The sequence below is a fragment of the Pteronotus mesoamericanus genome, unplaced genomic scaffold (assembly GCF_021234165.1).
Source record: "Pteronotus mesoamericanus isolate MK-2021 breed Mesoamerican mustached bat unplaced genomic scaffold, CSHL_Meso_final contig_82, whole genome shotgun sequence".
In the NCBI taxonomy this organism is placed as follows: Eukaryota; Metazoa; Chordata; class Mammalia; order Chiroptera; family Mormoopidae; genus Pteronotus; species Pteronotus mesoamericanus.
This window is the reverse complement of record NW_026555265.1, coordinates 571,775-585,519: the sequence shown is the minus strand read 5'-3', so window position 1 is coordinate 585,519 and position 13,745 is coordinate 571,775. Positions and strand designations below refer to the sequence as shown.

At 39.3% G+C, this 13,745-nt stretch overlaps 1 protein-coding gene across 1 annotated transcript in view; it reads left to right on the top strand.

Annotated features, from left to right (window-relative positions):
* The window catches only part of EHHADH (enoyl-CoA hydratase and 3-hydroxyacyl CoA dehydrogenase), a 38,970-nt gene extending 25,688 nt beyond the window's left edge, over nucleotides 1-13,282 (top strand). Inside the window, exons 6-7 of the mRNA XM_054585067.1 lie at nucleotides 2,529-2,870; nucleotides 10,239-13,282. Of these exons, the coding sequence (XP_054441042.1) occupies nucleotides 2,529-2,870; nucleotides 10,239-11,500 (1,604 nt within the window). The 3' untranslated portion in view covers nucleotides 11,501-13,282. The remainder of the gene's footprint in view (nucleotides 1-2,528; nucleotides 2,871-10,238) is intronic.
* Nucleotides 13,283-13,745: the final 463 nt, after the last annotated feature.

The following is a 13,745-nucleotide window of genomic DNA, read 5'->3' as shown; positions in this document are numbered from 1 at the left end:
TAACATATTACCCCCAAACAGCTGCTTAAAATCAAACATTTATTAAAATCTTACTATTTCAGTGGGTCAGGAATCTGGTGTGGTTGGCTAAATCCTCTGATTTAGGATTTCACGTAATGTTACATTCAGGGTGTGGAGGGGGCTGTATTCATCTTAAGGCTAGACTGGGAGAGGGTCTGCTTCCCAGGCTAGACTGGGAGAAGCTCACTTGGGCGCTGGAAGGATTTGGTTCCTTATAGTCCATTAAACTGAAGGCCTCAGTTCCTCTGTGGCTGTTGGCCGAAAGCCTCCTTCAGCTCTTTGACACAAGGGCTTCACCAAGGACTGCTCTCACAAGTCAGCTGGCTTCCATCAGAGGGAGGAAGTGAAAGAGCAAGAGCAAGACCGAAGCCAGAGATTTTTCTACTTTAATCTCAGAAATGACGTTGTTTAGAACCTGTGTACATGCTCATTGTGGTTTGAATTCGCATTTCCCTAAGACTAATGATGTGAAACATCTTTTCACATGCTTATTAGCCCTTTGTATATCCTCTTTGGTGAAATAGCCACTCAAATTTTGCCTGTTTAAAAAATTGGGTTGTTTGCCCTCTTATTATTGAGTCATCAGTGTCATACACACACACACACACACACACACACACACACACACACACACAGGATTTTATTTTTTGGGGGGGAGGGAGGGAAATAGGGAGAGAAACATCGATCTGTTGCTTCTTGTATGCATGCCAACTGGGGACCAAATCCACAACCCAGGCGAATGTCCTGACTGGGAACAGAATGGGCAACTTTTTGCTTTGCAGGATGATGTCCAACCAACCGAGCCACGCCAGTCAGGGCAGAGTCCTTTATATATTGTGAATATGAATTCTTTATTATATATTTTATTTTCTATAGCTTTGATAATAAATTACCACAAACTTAGCAGTTTAAATGACACTAATTGATTTTCTTACCTATCTATAGGCCAAAAGTCTGGTAGGGTTCTTAATGGAGTATATGCTGCTTCACTCCTTTCTAAAGGCTATAGGAGAGAATCCACTGTCAGTGGAATTCAGTACCTTGCATTGTAGAACCAAGGTCCTGTGTTCTTGCTGGCTGTAAGCTGAGGGCCGTTCCTAGCGTCTAGAGGCCACGGTGTTTCTTGGTTCTTGGCCCCTTTCCTCCATCGTCAAAGCCACATCGTTACCAACAGGTTGAGTCTTTCCCATGTCGCATCTTTCTGACCCTTCCTCATCAAACCTCTTCTTCACTGTAACCAGGAAATGTTCTCCTCGTTTAAGGACTCATATGATTAGGTTGGGCCAACCTGGATAATCCAGGACAATCTCCACATTTCACATCTCAAGGTCTTTAACCTTAGTCGTATCTGTATATTCCCTTTGCCATGTAAAGTAATAAATTTGTAAGTTCTGGACATTTGGCAGTGAGGGAGCAGTCATCATTCTGGCTACAATGCAAATATTTTCTCAGTCTATGGCTTAATCATTTTTTTTTTTAAATTTTTTATTTATTTTGAGAGGGGAAGGGAGGGAGAAAGAAAGGGAGAGAAACATCAGTGTGCGGTTGCCTCTCACGTACCCCCTACTGGGGACCTGGCCTACAACCCAGGCATGTGCCCTAGACTGGGAATTGAACCGGCAACCCTTTGGTTCGCAGGCTGGTGCTCAGTCCACTGAGCCATACCAACCAGGGCTCATTTTCTTAATGGTGTTCTTTGAAGTACAGAAATTTTTAGTTTTAATAAAGTCTAATCAATTGACTGATTTCTCTTTCATGGGTCGTGCTAAAAACACTTTACCTAACCCAATGTCACAAAGGTTTCTCCTAGATTTAATTCTAGAATTTTTTCTATTTTTAGGTCTTCAATTCAGATTTATGATCCATTTTGAGTTAATTTTTATATATGGTTTTAGATAGGGATCTAAGTTTATTTATTTTTTGCATATGGATATCCAGTTGTCTCAGTGCTATCTGTTGAAAAAAACTCTTCTTTTTTTCTCTTATGAATTGTTTAGACACCTTTGTTGAAAATCAGTTGGCATTAATTATAAGAATTTATTTCTGAGCGCTCACTTCTCTTCCATTGATTTGTATGTCTGTCCTAGTACCAATATCACACTGTCTTCTTTTCTAGGTATTTTTAAGCTTTTGTTACTATTAGGAATTAGGCTAAAATTACTTTGAATCTAAAATATTACTAATTCAGAGCTATTTTCCTTAAACTGACTGACAGATTAATATTTAACCCATTATGAAATTGGAATAATAGGCAAATGCTGCCTTTATGACTGAATTAGGTAACTTGAAATTACATTGAATCTATTAAATTCTTGCAGAACTAAGTTGCAAAGACTTTAGAGACTAAGTTAGAGACTTTGGTATTGGTGTTACATTAAATATCTTGTCGAGTAGCATTTAATTTTGTACTTTGAAGTTGAACAGAGTATTATCCTTGTTATTTACTTATTTTCCTTTAGTAGAGGTAACATTTCCAAAGATCTGATTTTCTTTCCTCTTTCTTTCAGATCAGCCCCTAGAATCCCGTAGACTCTTCATCAAGCCAGTTCAGAGCTTGCCCAACATGGACGCTATTTTCAGTGAAGCCCTTCTGAAGATGCGGAAGCAGCATCCTGGGTGCCTTTCTCAGGAGGCTTGTGTCCGCGCAGTCCAGGCTGCTGTACAGTATCCCTATGAGGTGGGCGCCAAGAAGGAGGAGGAGCTGTTCATGTACCTTCGGCAATCAGGGCAGGCCAGAGCCCTGCAGTATGCTTTCTTTGCTGAAAGGAATGCAAATAGGTGGTCAGTTCCCTCCGGAGCATCCTGGAAAACAGCGTCGGCACGCCCCATCTCCTCAGTGGGCGTTCTTGGTAAGAACATGGGGTAGTTAATGTCATTCTCCAAATCTGCACATGTACAGTGCTACTATCATTTGCTTAGGACCACCAGCTGCCAGGTTCTATGGTAAATACATTACATGTGTTAGCTAACTTAATTTTTAGCCTGGCCCATGAACTATCTTCATTTTTGCCTGTGAGGCCCAGAGACACTAAGCTTCTCAACCAGGAGCTGCACACAAATGGTCTGGGCATTCTTCACTCACCTCAACCTCTTCCCTGTATGAATCTGTCACTCTTGGGTCTCCCAACAATGATTATTATTTGTACCACATTTTTAGGTGTGTCCTGTCACTCTTGTGGGTAAGCATTTGGAATGCTCTGTCTTTCTGGTCCCTAGAACCAGTCACTTCTACTTTGAAACCACTGTCCACAAATCCATCTGAACTTTGAAGCAGGGGCATCTCTACCTTTGACCCCTGGAATTTTCCCAAACAAATGTTTTCATTCCTTAGAAGCTAAATCTCTGATTGCCTTCTTTGAGCCACTTCTTAATCTCCACTTGCTCTTAGTCTTGGCCCAAGAATGGTCTTGTGTGGATTTTAAACCCCATGGAATGAGAGGGATAATGTTATATGTTACAGCTCATGTACAGTCTTTCGGGGGAGCAAGTTCATAGTTTACTAAATGCATCAACTTTATTAACCCCCGCTTGGCCCTTTAGCACCCAACCCAACCTGGAGGGAAAGATATTACTATATGTCTTTCTTAGTTTGTTATCTCAGTCAAGTTTTACTATAAAATAATATGTCTTTTAAAAATACTTTCAATTCCATTTGACATATAATATTAGTTTCAGGCATACATCGTAGTGATTAGCCATTTACATAACTTACGAAGTGATCACCCTGGTAAGTCTAGTACCCATCTGATGCCATAGTGGTACCTGCCATATACAATGGAGCACTATTGAAATCTTTCTGTTTGTGACAACATGAATGGGCCTAGAGGTTATGCCAAGTGAAATAAGTCAGACAGAGAAAGGTAAATATATGATTTACTTATATGTGGAATCTAAAAAACAGAATAAATGAACAAACAAACCAGAAACAAACTCATAGATACTGAGAAAATTTTGATGGGAGGGTATTGGGTGGATTGGTAAAAGGGGAAAGGGCATGAGATGTGCAAATTGCCCGTTAAAAATAGTGTGTCTTTAGTACAAACACATTGAGCTCCTTCCAGCACTGACCATGTTCACTTGTGATTTTTTTTTTTTAAGGAGGTGGATACATAATGTGACAAAGAAATATGAGTGTTCTTTTTTTGGTAGTCTTTCAGCAACACCAATATTTGTTTCTAGTTGTGTACTTACTTGTTTCTTCTTCCTTATATTCCTTCAAGCCAGGAATAATTAATGCAAAATAATAGCCAAACTAAGTTTATCTGTATTGCTTGTTAACCATGGCTTGAGAGTTCCCTATTTCTTCTTTGCAAGCCTTTTTAAAAAGACTTCAGGTTTGTCTGGCATGGAATGTTTACAAGTTTGAAGTTTTTTTTTTTAAGTATACCCCACATTGTTCTGAAAAATATTTGAAAAAAGAAAAAGAAACATTTTAAATATACAAAAGACAATGTGGATAAAAATAAACTGAGTTTGGTTAATTCCCTTTCTTCATGTTTCTCCCCATATTGCTCTGCGTTTTGTCTTTGTGATGTAATCTCCCACTGCACACTGTGCCCTCCCGCACTTGCCTACAGCCTTGTCTGCTTCACTCACCGCTCCTTCCCCTGTCTTCTGCTTGATTCCTGGCTTACCCTGGGCACCTGCTTCCCCTGCAGCCCTCCCAGGACAACGGTACTACCTGTCTTACGCTCCATGGACTTCAGCGTCGCTTTCTAATCCTTTCAGGACAGTCTCCTCTGTGGTCCTGCCATCGGTTCAAGTTTCTCTATCCCTCCTCATTGCTGTTATTGCTCCCTCTTATTTGCTGAAAATTTTGGTACCTGGCTCACAGTTACCAGTTGGGCCTGGATCCTGCTGCCAATCTGATTGTCTTCATTTCTGTGTGGACAGTTCATCGAACCTTGTTGCTTTGGGTTCTTTTGCTTCCTTAGATCCAGTGGCGTTCGCCTTTCTTTACTTCTGTGACCCACATTTATGGCCTCACGGTAGGTCTTTTCCTTACCCGAACATTTCTCTACTTCTGACATTTGACATCTCACCTTTTCACCACAACCTGGTATCTTTTCACACATCTCTTAGCTCGTTATTCTAACTATATCCATTACTTGACCAGAAATGCTTTACTTTTTCTACTATTCAACTTTAATTTCCAGATTTACCACTTCAGCCACCCTCTTGCCAATGTCCTCAAACTGCGCAATTCATTGCCCATCTTCTGTGCCTCCTGACAAAACCCCACCCCTGAGCTTCCGTGAGCCCATGCCCCAGCTTCTCAGCGCAGCTCAGCCGTCAGGAGGGGAGAAGGCTGCAGCTGACCAAAAAGTGCAGAGCCAGGAGATAAAGCGTCCCTTCTTCTTTATTGACTTCTTTCAGTAGAAGAGGTTTCTGACCAAATTTAATTCCATGGCAGGTAAAGACAGTAATCTGGTAGCAGAGCAGGACTCCTTGCCACTGTCTGTGTTTAATGAGGAAAAATTAGTGAACTAAATTCAGTATAAATACAATATGGACCAATGAAAACACAATAACCAACAGTGAAAAGCTTGGTCCTTCAGCCCTTTATCAGACAGTGCTGAATATTTTGAGGTCACAGGCGTGTGAGCAGAGATGTTAGGAGTTAAGGACTTTTTGAAAGAAATATATCTAGTTGACTCTTGAAAAATGCAGGGGTTTGGAGGGGCCAATTCCCTGAGCAACTGAAAATCCATGTGTAACTTTGACTTCCCCAAAACTTTACTACTAATTGCCTACTGTTGACCAGAAGCCTTACTGATAACATAGTTGATGAGCACATATTTTGTATGTCATATGTATTTTATACTGTGTTCTTACAGTAAAGGAAGCTAGAGAAAAAAAATATTAAGAAAATCATGAGGAAGTGAAAATACATTTGCTGTATTTATTGAAAAAATCCACATATAAGGAGGCCTACGCAGTTCAAAGCTGTGTTTTCAGGGGTATCGTGCTTTCATATATGTTTTTATTTCCATGATTAAATGAAAAGTGTGCGTTTATAGAACTAAACTAAAGGAGATCTAAAATGATGGCTAGGACACTTGTAAAAGGCATCGATCTCTTCCGCTGTTGTACTGGGTTGGATTATGGGTTGGTTTGCAGCCCCAGCGACCCCTGGGCAGACCTGCTCTGAGAGGTGAGCCCTGAAGAACTGTACTCTACCTGCACAAGGTGGCTCCCCTTCCCTGCTCTGTTTGCAATTCTAAGGTACCACTTACCTTATGTTACAGTTCACAGAGAACTTTCATGTAACTTCTCACTAATCTTATTGTTATTGTCCCTGTGGGATCATGACTTCTATAATTGTAGACCTTTGGTATGAAAGCTGGGTGCCTGGGGTTTTGAACCCCACACTCTACCCAGGCTAAAGTGTAGGATACAAGTTGCTAGAGCAGTGAGAGCTATTAAGCCTTCTTGTTATTGAGTGAAATGCAGATATTTAGCAGATTTGGAAAACTAAATGTCTTAATAATTTAATATAGTTATTAATTATAAATAATATAAAATAAGTTAATAAAATTTGAAAATTAAGTAACTATATTCCAGAGAAATGAAATCAGAAATGATTATGACTGAAATATTCTATGTTCAAAACCAATCCCTAAAGTTAGTCAACAGGAAGTATGGGAGCATATGATATATATAAATGGCTTTCACAAAGCTGTTTTACCCACAGTGGGTTGGTTAGGTAACAGATAACCTGCTGATGTAACAGGTAACCCAAGGATCTCTATAGCTTAACCCAATAGAGGCTTATTTTCCGTATGCTCTGCTAGGTCATTCTAGGACCCGGCTCTTCCCAACTAGCAGCTCTGTCATCCTCTTGGATGTGGGTCAGCAAACTTTTTCTGTGAAGTACCAGATAGCTAATATTTTAGGCTTTGTGGGTCGTATGGTCTCTGTTGCAACTACCCAACCCTTCCTTTGAGCATAAAACAGCCATAGAGAACACAAAAACAAATTAGCATGGTTGTATTCCAATAAAACTTTCTCTCTAAACACTGAAATTTGAATTTGATATAATTTATTGTGCCATAAAATACTATTTTTTTTTTTTTTTTTTTAGTTTTTCAACTGTTTAAAATGTAAAAACATTTTTAGCTTGCAGGCAATGCAGAAACAGGCTTTGGGCTGGATTTGGTCTTTAAGATCTCTTTCAAGGCCTCCGAGTTTGTTCTCTGCATTTTCTATCTTCAGGCAATAATGAGAGATCTTGTGAGGGATTTTATGGGCCATTTGTAGATCCCACACACACCCTAGCCATTTTATTGCACAGAAATAGTCACAGGCCCTACCAGGATACAAGGGATGTGAAAACACAGTCTCTTATGGGTCCAGGAGGAAAATGAAATGGTATGGGGAAGGAGTAGCAACATTTCTACCAATGAATGCTTTTTCTTCATTTTCTATTCTTCTTGCCTTTGTTCAAAACATTATTTCCTATCCCTTTTCTTTCCCCAGCCTGGATAGTTCCTACTTCACCTGCTTGGGTGTACTTCAGCTACTTCCAGTGATGGAAGTCATCACCCACGCAGTATGATCTTTCTTCAAATATCTTAATTCAAGAAGCTTTTCTCGAATCATTGAACCAAATATAATCTTTCTTTTGAATCATCAAAGACATTTAAACTTCTCACATCACTTAACTTTACCTTTAGCATGGATATTGTGAACTTTTCTTCTTCACACTATTAGATTATGGGCCCTCTGAGAATTGGTACTTTTCATATTTTTAACAGTTTTATTGAGATGTAACTCATATACCATAAAATTCACCATTTTAAAGAGTTCAGTGTAAAATGATATAGCTATTATGGAAAACAGTATGGGAGTTCTTCAAAACATTAAAAATAGAATTACTTTCTGATCCAGCAGTTCCACCTCAGAGTATATACCCAAAAGAATTCAAAGCAGGGACACAAACACAAAATTGTATACTTGTGTGCATAGCAGCATCATTCACAATAGTCTAATGTAGAAACAATCCAAGTGTCCATCACTGAATGAATGAATAAACAAAATGCAGTGTATACATGCAATGGGATATTATTCAGCCTTAAAAAAAGTAGGAAATTCTGACACATAATACAACATAGATGAACCTTGACACTATGCTAAGTGAAACAAGCTAGTCACAAAAGAACAAATTCTACATGATTCCACTTATATATGAGATACCTAGAATAGTCAAAATCATAGAGATAGAGAGTACAATAGTGGTCGCCAGTGGCTGGGGGGAGGGTGAATGGGGAATTATTGTTTAATGGGTACAGAGTTCGAGTTTTCCAAGATGAAAAGAGTTTTTGGAGACGGATGGTGGTGCGGGCTGCACAACAATGTGAATGTACTTAGTGCACTAAACTGCAAACAGGTGTAAATTTTATATGTATTTTACCACAATTGAAAAAAATTTAAATGCATAGTAACAATGTCACCAAAAAAATATACTTCAATGGTATTTAGATACTCACAAAGTTGTGCAACCATTGCCACAATCAATTTTAAGACATTTTCATCATCCTGAAAAGAAACCCTGTACCCACTAACAGTCATTACTCATTGTCCTTTTCTCAGCCCCTGGCAACCACTAACCTGCTGGGGGACAGATTTTATCTCCTCAGTGGCCTGTTTTCCCAAGCCCTCCTTGATTAGCTCCAGCCTTGGGGCCCTCTTGCCTGTCGGCAGGGCTACAGTTCCTGAAACCAAATGGGGCTTTTCCCAACAGTTGAGTAATATTCCACTGTTTGAATATACCACATATTGTTTATTTATTCATCAATTGATGGACATTTGGTTGTTTCCACTTTTTGGCTATTTTGAATAATGATGCTCAGAACATTTATGTACAAGTTTTGTGTGGACATACGTCTTAAATTCTCATACACACACACACACACACACACACACACACACACACACACACACATACACACACACACACACACATATCTGTCTACCTACCTCCATACCTCCCTCCCTAGGAGTGAAATTGTTGTATCATGTGGCAACTCCATATTCAACATTTGAGCAACTTCCAAGCTGTTTTTGCACAGCAGTTGTACCATTTTACAATCTGCCAACAATGTATCAGGGTTCCAATTTCTCCACATCCTTGGGAGAACTTGTTATTGTCATTTTAATTATAGCCAACCTAGTGAGTATAAAGTGGCAGCTCACTGTGGTTTTAAATTGAATTTCCTTAATGACTATTGCTGTCAGGCATCTCTTTATATGCTTATTGGACATTGTATACCTTCTTTGGAAAATTCTTCATTAGACTATGTGCCTAATTTTAAATTGAGGGTTTTTTTATTGTTGAGTTTGAGAGTTCTTTATATATTCTGATACAAATTCCTTATCAGATCATTCTTTTGCATGTGGATATCCAGTTGTCCCAGTATCATTTGTTGAAACCCTTGTCAAAAATCAATTGACCACAAGCATATAAATTTATTTCAAGACTCAATTTTATTCCATTGATACATATGTCTATCCTTATGCCAGTACCACACTGTCTTGAATACTGTAGCTTTGTCATAAGTTTTGAAATTGGGAAGAGTGGGTCCTCCAACTTTGTTCTCATTTTTCAGTATTGTTTTGGTTATTCTGGATTCTTTGTGTTTCTATACACATGTTAGGATTAGCTTGTTAATTTCTGCAAAAAAAAAAAGTTTGATTTTGATAGGGATTGACTGAATTTGCGGGTCATTTTGGGTGGTATTGCCATCTCAGCGATACTAAGCCTTCTGAATAATGAATGTGAGATTCTTTCCATTTTTTTAGGTCTTTAATTTCTTTCAATAATGTTTTCTGGGTTTAGTGTACAGGTTTTGCAATTCTTCGTTAAATTTATTCTGAAGTTTTTTATTCTTCTTAATGCTATTGTAAGCAGAATTGTTTTCTTAATTTCATGTTCAGATTGCTCATTGCTGGGGTGTAGAAATACAATTGATTTTTGTATATTGACCTTGCATCCTGTAACTTCCTGAACTTATTTATTAATTCTAATAGTGTCTGTGTTTGATATACTCTAAAGCACATAACACAGTGGCTAGCCTTAACTAGTATTCAATCCATTTATGTTCCTTGAATTGATCTCTTTAAATGCCACATTGCCACAGAAGTCTTGCATACACTGAGTCATTTTCCAGTTCTCAATACCATTGAATCACTTTTTTCTCCTTTACTCTTATCCACAGGCTTGGGAACAATGGGTCGAGGCATTGTCATTTCTCTTGCAAAGGCCAAGATTCCTGTGATTGCTGTAGAATCAGACAAGAAGCAGCTAGAAACTGCAAACAGGGTTATAACCTCCCTCTTGGAAAAGGAAGGATCCAAAATGCAACAAAGCAGCCACCCTTGGTCAGGACCAAAACCCAGATTAACAACATGTATGAAGGAGCTTAGTGGTGTAGATTTAGTCATTGAAGCAGTGTTTGAGGAAATGAACCTAAAGAAGCAGGTCTTTGCTGAACTGTCAGCCGTGTGCAAGCCAGAAGCGTTTTTGTGTACGAATACGTCAGCCCTGGACATTGATGAGATTGCTTCTTCCACTGATCGGCCTCACTTGGTCATTGGCACCCATTTCTTCTCACCAGCTCATGTCATGAAGTTGTTAGAGGTTATTCCCAGCCGATACTCTTCCCCCACTACTATTGCCACTGTTATGAACTTATCAAAAAAGATTAAAAAATTTGGCGTAGTTGTAGGCAACTGTTTTGGGTTTGTTGGGAATCGAATGTTGTTTCCTTATTACAGTCAGGCGCATTTCTTGTTAGAAGATGGCAGTACACCAGAGGAGATAGATGAGGTGCTGGAAGACTTTGGTTTCAAAATGGGACCTTTTAGAGTGTCTGATCTTGCTGGGTTAGATGTGGGTTGGAGATCTCGAAAGGGGCGAGGTCTTACTGGACCTACGTTGCCTCCAGGGACTCCTGCCCGAAAGCGAGGCAACAGGAGATATTGCCCAATTCCTGATATGCTCTGTGAAGCAGGACGATTTGGCCAGAAGACAGGTAAGGGTTGGTACCAATATGACAAGCCATTAGGTAGGATTCACAAACCTGATCCCTGGATTTCCAAATTTCTGTCACAGTACAGAGAAACCCATCGCATTCAACCACGTGTCATTAGCAAGGAAGAGATCCTCGAGCGCTGCTTATATTCACTCATCAATGAAGCGTTTCGTATCTTGGAAGATGGGATAGCTGCTAGCCCAGACCACATTGATGTTGTGTATTTACATGGGTATGGATGGCCAAGGCACAAGGGTGGGCCCATGTTCTATGCTTCCACAGTTGGTTTGCCCACAGTGCTAGAGAAGTTGCAGAAATATTATAGGCAGGATCCTGATATTCCCCAACTAGAGCCTTGTAACTATCTGAAAAAGTTGGCTTCCCAAGGAAATCCTCCTCTAAGAGAATGGCAGAGCTTGGCAGGACCCCCCAGCAGTAAATTGTGATTCTGCCTTTCAGGTTATGACTCACATGCTGGCAGCAGGTAGTGCTCACTGAATTTCATTGAAATTAAATCTAAAGGTCCAAAGTAAGGTTGCTGCAGACAGAAAGAGACTTGCTTGGGGTGATGGGTGCACAAAGCAGTGTGCAGATGATGTTTTATTGAGCTGTAAACTTGAAACCTATATAGTTTTTGGACCAATGTCACCCCAAAAAATTCAATTAAAAAAAGATTGCTTTGAAATACAAAGCTAAAGAAATAATCAGCTAAACTACCTCTTTGGGTCTTCTGTCTGTTGATTCTAATGGGTCAAATATTCAGTAATGTGCTTCCTATTGCCTTTGAATCTGTCCTTATCAGGTAAACTATTTCAATCCCAATGAATAAACTCATGTTAATACTTTAATAGCTAAGAAGAGAGCCTCAGGAATAAGTTGAGGTTCCCAAATGCTTTTATCATTGGAGAAATATATAATTAATTAATAACTGATAAAAGCTACTAAGTTATAAATTAATTCTGACCCCCTTTAGCCTCACACACATAGCACTGATGGGAAATCTCACGGATCCTTCATTCAACAAACATTCTTTGTGCCTCCCCTGAGCACCTTGCACAGACTTTGGCAGACCTAAAGTTCAGATGGGCATTATTCCAGCATGGATGCCTGTGATCAAGTTCAGTCCATAGTCTCAGAGGTGGAATGGAGAGAGTTGGCAGGGTAGAGTAAGCAGTGAGGTCTCTGTGAGTGAGCAGGAAAAGCTGCCCGAGAGGCAGTATGCAGATGCTGAAGTATCAAAGCCAAAGCAAAGTTGAAGTTGTAGACAAGACACAGTTGGGAAGTACTCTAGACCAGAATGGGGAACTCTGAGTAGCTTGGCAAGTCATGCTCAGTATGTCACTTCTGTCCCGGGCCCCATCACGCACGTGCACAGTTGTGCTTGCTGCTTGCAAGGGGCTTAGTAATATTTGTGGATAATTTCCTCGAGATCAGGGCATGTCCTGGTCTTTCTTTACTCTTCTATTCATTGAGACATAATAGATAGTAGTAAGTTGTTGGCTTAGTGTAAGAAGGGATGTCAGAGAACACCTACCCTCCTCTGAATCTGTGTTCGATTTAGATTCTGTAGTGATGCCAGTTTTCCTGTTGTGATAAGCCTTTGTGATGTTGGGTATGAAAATGATTGAGTCTTGAAAAATCTAAAATTGTTCCAAAATATTTTGTATAATTTTGTTATAAGACTTCTCTTTTAATGCTTTGTGTGGTTAAATCTTGAGGGGTTGGTCAATGCAAAAAACTGGTAAAGAAATGTTTACAGCAGAATTATTCATAATAGCCCAAAATTGGAAACATACTAAATGTCCATCACTGACAGATGGATAAACAAATTGTGGAATAGCCATACAATAGGTTATTTGGCCATAAAAAGAGATGAAGTACTGATACAGGCTGTACCCTAATGGACCTTAAAAATATTTTGCTAAGTGAAAGAACCTAGTCACAAAAGGCCACAAATTATATGAACATTTATATGAAATGTTCAGAATAGGCAAATCTATAGAAACAGAAAGCAGATTAGAGGTTGCCTAAGGCTGGAATGATTGGGGGTGTGGAATGGGGAGTGACTGCAAATGGGTACAGGGTTTCTTTTTGGATTAATGGAAATGTTCTGAAATTATGATGGTTACATAACGGTGAATCTACTGAAGAATACATTGAGCTTCAATGGGTTAATTATATGGTATGTAATTATGACTCAATAAAGTTTTGAATAAATAAATAAATAAGTGGGCTCAAGTTGTTGTCCTTCAGTGTGATGCTTTTCAAAATATTTTCACCTGCGATCCCAAACAAAACTCAAAAGTTCTGATAGAGAAGTCTTGAATGAATAATATATTTTTCATTGTAAAAACAACAAAGAAAAACAGCCCTGTCTATGTGGCTCAGTGGATTGAGCGCCAGACTGCAAGCCAAAAGGTCACCACTCGATTCCCAGTCAGGGCACATGCCTGGGTTGTGGGCCAGGTCCCCAGCTGAGGGTGTGCAAGAGGTAACTCACTGATGTTTCCCTCTGTTCCTCCCTCCCTTCCCCTCTCTCTAAAAAATAAATCAATAAAATCTTTAAAAAAACAAAAAACCAAAACACCCCTAGAGTGTGTCTTCAATTGCAGTTCAATTTAGAATAATTTTAAAGATGTATGTTGCTAGAGTTTATGTAAATTGGTCCTTGAAATTAAAGACATCAATAGA